Below are 6,657 nucleotides of genomic sequence, written 5' to 3' on the forward strand. Positions count from 1 at the left end.
AAAGGAAATGGACAAAGGCTGGACAAACAAGGTGAAACCAGAGACTGTTGTGCCCACAGAGACCGTCTCGGATCCAGATTACAGCCGGAGGAGGAGGTGGACTCTGTGTTTACGTCATTGATGCTCGGTGCTCACAGTTGATGGACAGTTTCCCAGATGTCCGAGTTTTGATGTGAAGATGCCGACGACATTCATCCTGACGCAGATTCAAAAGCTGCACTAAATGTTTGTGTGTATAAATAACTGTTGTGTGTTTGTGTCTCATGGTGAGTTCATGAACTTCTATTTCTCTGGATTTTACAAAAACAGATGTGGCCTGACAGACTAATGGGCAATACCTGTGTGTGTGTGTGTGTGTGTGTGTGCGTGTGTGTGTGTGTGTGTGTGTGTTTGAAGAAAAGAGTAAATAAACTGCAGGCGGTGGAGGAAATTTCCCACAATGCATCACAAGCAGAGACAGAGTTATTAGAGCTGATTACTGAATGTCTGCAGTCGTCACCAAGAAAGAGCTGAGCCTGCAGTTCACACACAGCTATGTGTGTGTGTGTGTGTGTGTGTGTGTGTGTGCGTGTGTGTCTGTGTGTGTGTGTGAGTATGTGTGTGTGTGTGTGTGTGTGTGTGTGTGTGAAACCATTTGGTGGTTTCTGGAAGCTGACCTCAGCATTGCTCCGTTTGAGTGTCAACCACTCGTTGCAGAGTTCCCATGATGCTCCACACTCACGTCTATGTGTGTGTGTGTGTGTGTGTGTGTGTGTGTGTGTGTGTGTGTGTGTGTGTGACCGACATTTGCTGTGGTGGAAATTGTGAGTGCATTTGGTCGGCTTGGTGGTGGAAACCTCGTGTGTGTGTTAATACTCCTGACATTGTGAGGAACAGTTTGTCTGCTGCTCACGTCAGGTTTTTTTTTTTTTTTTTTTTGACATTTTCATGGATGAAAACTTCTTAAAGGAACAGTTCACCCAAAACTGTCAAACTCAGCCATCATCTCCTCCTGATGATATAAAGTCAGGTGAAGTCTCGTAGTCCACAGAACATTTCTGGAGCTTCACAGTGAAACAGAGTTGCAGCGTTCTGCTGAACAGCTGAAGCAGCTGATGTGTTTACTTCAGGTACAGTTTAGTTCAGCAGCTACAGTGAAGATTTCAGCTTTAATAATGTTGATAACGACTGAAATCTTATTTCTGGGTGATAAACTTTTGGATTAGCTGCAAACTGCATCGTCACAAAGCTGAAAACAGGCAGTTTTTTAAGCCGTGTTGCTGATAATACTCGAGTACTTTTACTTAAATAAGGTCTTGAATGCAGTACTTTAACTTCAATAAAGGATCTGACAACTTCTTCCAGCTCTGCTCATGTCCCTCCTTTCACTTTCAGTCTCTCTCTCTCTCTCTCTCTCATCACCTGTGACGTCACGCGGTCCTCCTCCCCCGTCTCCAAAATCTCCCTGAAGGAGGAAAAATCTCCAGAGAGGACAGAAGGAGGTCAGAGAGAAGCAGAGGAGTGAAGAAGACAGAAATCAAACACAGACTCTTCTTCTTCTCCTCCTCCTCCTCCTCCTCCTCCTTCTTCTTCGGTGGTCTTCTGTCGCAGTCATGCTGGACACCCTCACCTTCCTCCTGGAGAAGCTCTTCCTCCTGGCCCACATCAAGCTGTCCAGCCTGCTGCCTCCTCTGGGCGCAGAGCGGCCGCTCACCAGGCGCTGTGAGCGGGATGAGTCTCCTCCGCAGCCCGCCGGAGCTCCGCACAAGTTCCAGCGGGGAGACCTGCTGGAGGTTCCCCGGACTCTCTTCACCCATTTCGGCATCTACCTGGGCGAGAACCGGGTGGCGCACCTCATCCCGGACATCCTGCCGGCGCTGACCGCGGACAGCGCGCAGATTGGGGAGATGGTGACCAACACGCGGCTGCTGCTCGGGGTCCTCTCCAAGCGCGCCAGCATCCGCGTGGACTCGGTGGAGGACTTCGCGTACGGAGCCGGGATCCTGCTGAACGTCATGGACCGGGCGGTGCACCGGAGCCCGCTGTCCAGCGAGGAGGTGGCCCGGCGGGCGGAGAAGCTGGTGGGCAGCGTGTCCTACAGCCTGCTGTGGAACAACTGCGAGCACTTCGTCACCTACTGCCGCTACGGCACCGCGCAGAGCCTGCAGACCGACCAGGTGAGAGCCGGCACCGGCACCGGGGGGGGGGGGGGGGCTTTTACGCACGCGGTCACAGTTTTTACGCGCAGGACTGCAGGCGGAGGCTTTGATGTGGCTTTTGCACGCGGAGGTTAATGGTTCCTTCTGATTTGTGCTTTTCACACTGACGCACTCTGATCACGTTCACAGCATCCTGAGAGTCAGAGCGTGTGAAGTGTTCCTGCAGGCTTCAGCGTCAACATGGAGACAAAAGATCAACAAAAACACTTAAAATAACTGAGTCAGGAGAACACGGAGGACGAGCTGCGTCTAATCTGCTGCTGAGTTTCTTTACACATCATTGAGTTCATTGAGTTCTGCTTTAGTGAAGCGGTACCTTCTCTGGAACCATCTGCGCTTTTATGCACCAGACGAGCTTTAACAAGGCGACTGTGCAGCCTCGTAAAGTTTCACTGAGCCAGACTGCTCACTGTTCGGTTCTGTTCTGCCGTGATCGGGTTCAGGTTGTGATTTTAGTCTGAAGGTGTTTTTCTTTCCTGCAACAGACCAAAAAAAAAAAAATAATAATAATAATAATCAGAAAGCAGAGATAATCCAGAGACAGCGGAAACATTAAAAAGTCTTTATTAAAGTGTAAGTTATTAGAGTCGTTTTTTCATCAGGGCCCCAGAAACGGTGTCAAGGTCTGAAAAAAATGTAAACACTGTAATAAAAGAGTGAAAACTGACAACACAGACTAAATAATGGATAAATGACAAGACAACAGAAGTGTCTCATGTCTTAAAGGAACAGTTCACCCAAAAAATAAGAAACATTTCTGGAGTTGCAGCATTCTGTGGACTACGAGACTTCATCTGACTTTCTTTTGTTTGGGTGAACTGTTCCTTTAAGACATCAGATTTCATACAAAATCTTAAAAAAAGTTAAGAAAAAAGATACAATAAACAATCATGAAGTGACTATAAGTTCAGTTTTGAGCATCGCAGATGTTAAAGGCTTGTAATGGAGTACTTTGTTGATACTTTAATCCGAGTACTTCTTCCTCCCCTGGCTCCTCGTCCTCCCGCTCAGGTAAAACAGAGCAGAAACCAAACAGACGGACTCTGAGTGTTTCAGCATGTGAGAGTGTTTTTAAACGAGAGGAAAATCTGGGTCGCTCGTCGGAAAAGTCCAGAGAACAAGAGCTGCATTCAGCCTGCAGCCAGAAACCAAACAGTCAGTCCACAGTGATGATGATGATGATGAAGGAGGGCAGCCGAGCCTCCTGCACTCACAGCTCCAGTTTATTAGCATACGTTCAGGTCACAGAGGGAACTGTCGGCTGGTCTGAAGGAAACTTAGCTGGTGATGTTTAAAACCTTTTTAATGTTCCAGTGGACGGACGATGCTTTTATCCAGATGTTTGGAAAAGTCTGAAAATAACAGAATCAACTAAATAAACTCGAAACAGTCTAAAATCTTCTCTGTCTGCTTCACAATGAACTTCTTTTTCATACAAAATCAAACCGACTGACTGATTATTAAAATAGTTTGCTTCAAGCTTTGGTAGATGATCTGAATCCTGTGTGGGAATGAGGCATGTCGCCATCATTTTGTTATCGATTTATAAATAAACTTACCAAAACAACAAAGTACAGCCGTCATCCAGCAAAACAAGCCTGACTCAAGGTCCACTTACTGGCTTGTTTCTGGAGGTTTCAACCAATAAGTGAACTCCTGAGGTCAACAAGGAGCTTTGATGACAGACGTCCTGAAAGTGCTCGGAGATGAAGACCATGTGGGGAACACTTGAACAGGATTTTCTTTGTCCCCTTTCAGATATTCACCTCTCTCACTGAGCTACCGTCTCCTCAAAGAATCAGGACTATAATTGACCAGTTGTTTATTTTCCTGTGGGGCCCCTGAGGCCCCTGTGAGAGCTCCTGTTGGCCCCCTGCCCCCCTCTAATGAACCTGGAGGAAACTGACTGCAGGCAGGTCAGATGTTTAGGTTAGCAATTACAGGAAGTGAAACTCGATCAGGAGAAAGTCTCTCTGCTGCAGGACGGAGGGCCACACGGTCTGAATGGAGAAACAGGCCACGCCCCCTCACATGCCTCCTTGTGTTATTATATATAAAGTGCATTTCTGAACTGATCTATAAAGTGTTGAAGAACCTAAAATTTGTTGAACTTTGATTCCAAAGTGACAGCTTATATATATGTTTATAATAGGAACAGATTCTTGGTTATTAATATAAATAAACAGGAAAACATTCTTGGTAATTAGTATAAATATTTGTACGTGTTTCATGAAAATTACCCATATTTCCAGTTTCTCCAATCAGATCCACTTTTCACTCATATTGACACATATAATATCACTCGATCAGCAGACACATTTATCTCGTTTCCTGTCTTCCAGTTCTGCGAGTGGCTGAAGTCGCTGATCCGGGACCAGCGTAATGTTCTGCTGACGGCGCTGCTGGGACTCCTCTCCATGCTGTGTTTGGGAATATCCTCCAGCACTGCCCTGCCCACCCTCCTCATCCCCTTCACCCTGTGGATGGCCAGCTAGAAGCTCCCAGACGACATCCACAACCACCGTCAGCGTTTGAGCCTCACCGACGGTTCAAAACAGGCAGAGCCGCCATGTTGGAAGACTGACAGATATGACATAGTCATCTGCAAAGAAGTTCATACCAGTTAATGATTGTGGTACTGTATTTTACTGCTAATAACACAATAGGGACTGGACATAAACACCTTAGTTGCTTTTTCTGCTGCTTGCTTTAAGTGAACAGGTAAAGAAGAAGAACGGGATAGTTAGCATTAGCAATATTAGCAACCAAGACTGAATGGCACAAAAAACGAAAACATCACATAGTACCGCCAGTTTAAGGGTTCTAGTTTACTTACTTTAAACTGTGGTGTTAAAGAGACCAAAGATTAGTTAAGAATGACTGAATTTTACTTAAGATGTTCTTTTGTGATGTTTTTTGTATTTGTTGTCTTCCAAAATGGCGGTCCGTAACTTGTAACCACGTCCCCAACATCACACGACACGTCTGGAGACAGAAAAACACAGAGTTAGAGGTTATTTCTCAACAACATTTCAGGTTTTTTCACACATAATGCCAGCGGTAAACTGTCTTTAATTTGAATGAGATAGCAGCTCTTCTGGGTTTCTGCAGCCTGCAAAAAAAGCTGAAATGATGACTGATTGGCTGTAACTCAAACATTTTTTGTCAGAAAAGCACAAGCACATTTGTTGTCTGTACATTCACACTGAGAAACTGACTCTGTGGCGGCCATCTTGTCTGTCCTGAAGGACATGAACCAGTTTCCTTCTCATCAGAACGTGTTGATGTCTCTGCACTGCAGCCCGATGGAGCTCTTCTGTAAATATCTGTAGATATCCTTCACAACCTGATTGTTCTCTAACAGTCACAAACTTTTGTACAGAATTTATTTTTTATGACGCTGTAACACTTTATACTTTATATGTAAATAAAGGAAGTGGAAGTAGAGTGGAGCTGTTCTCACTGATTTTTTGGGTCAACAGATACAAAAAATAAGCATCAGTACTGATAGTTAGTCAAGTTTGGACTTTTATTTGCCACCCTCCATGTTTCATGACTAAACCAGACTTTTTTTCATTTTGACAAACATATGATCCTGTTTATATAAAATATTTAAAATCTATTTTCAAATCAAATCTTTCTCAATGAATACAAAATACATAGAAAGTATTGTTACAGTTACTGAAATTTGAACCTTGTATTGAAATGTTTGGATTTGTTTTCTTCTCTCCAAATATTCTCGGCATATCAAAAATTATTGCAGCTAAACTTTATCGTTTATTGTTTTTGGAAAAGTGAAAAGGCTATTTTGAATCTAATGCAAAGTTTTAAATACAAAATTATGAGAAAATTGAATAAATAAGATTTGAAAAATACTGTGAATCAAACAGAAGAATCTCAGATAGTCGATCACATGTGGATATAGCTATTAAAATACTAAAGATAAAGCAATAAAAATGGATTTACAGCATCTTTTCCATTTTAGCTTAACAATTCTAAATAAAGCCAAAAGATAAACATACAAGTGTGAAAAATATTTAAAAAAATGAAATAATTGGTTGTATATTTTTAGATTTTTGGCAAGTTTTCACTATTTTTTTCTAGACTTTTGCAATTCAAAGAGAATTCATTGAGACAAAAATCACCAGCGGTGGTTATTTGGTAAAATTGCATCTACAATCATATTTTATCATCATGATGAGGTCTCATTAACCTTATATGATATTTTAAGGCAGTAGATAATATTTCAGCAGAAACATTCGTTACACCTCTTTCTCCCTCTAGTGGCTGAATGTAGGAAGTACAGCAACATGAACAACAGGGTGACAGTGTTAAGCACAGATCATAATCACTGTGCAGGAGACTAAACAAAGACAGACATCTTGTCATCGTGTCTTTATTTGAGTAATTAAACCTCACTGTGTTTTCCTGGCTTCAGACACTCAGAGGTCAGAGGTCG

At 43.3% G+C, this 6,657-nt stretch overlaps 1 protein-coding gene across 1 annotated transcript; it reads left to right on the forward strand.

Annotated features, from left to right (window-relative positions):
- The first annotated feature begins 1,503 nt into the window (after positions 1–1,503).
- Positions 1,504–5,645, forward strand: LOC141003938 (lecithin retinol acyltransferase). The gene is made up of 2 exons (XM_073475424.1): positions 1,504–2,156; positions 4,541–5,645. The coding sequence occupies exons 1-2, from the start codon at positions 1,593–1,595 to the stop codon at positions 4,691–4,693; spliced, it is 717 nt and encodes a 238-aa protein (XP_073331525.1). The 5' UTR covers positions 1,504–1,592; the 3' UTR covers positions 4,694–5,645.
- Positions 5,646–6,657: the final 1,012 nt, after the last annotated feature.

Source organism: Pagrus major, chromosome 10 (genome assembly GCF_040436345.1).
Source record: "Pagrus major chromosome 10, Pma_NU_1.0".
NCBI classification, from domain to species: Eukaryota; Metazoa; Chordata; class Actinopteri; order Spariformes; family Sparidae; genus Pagrus; species Pagrus major.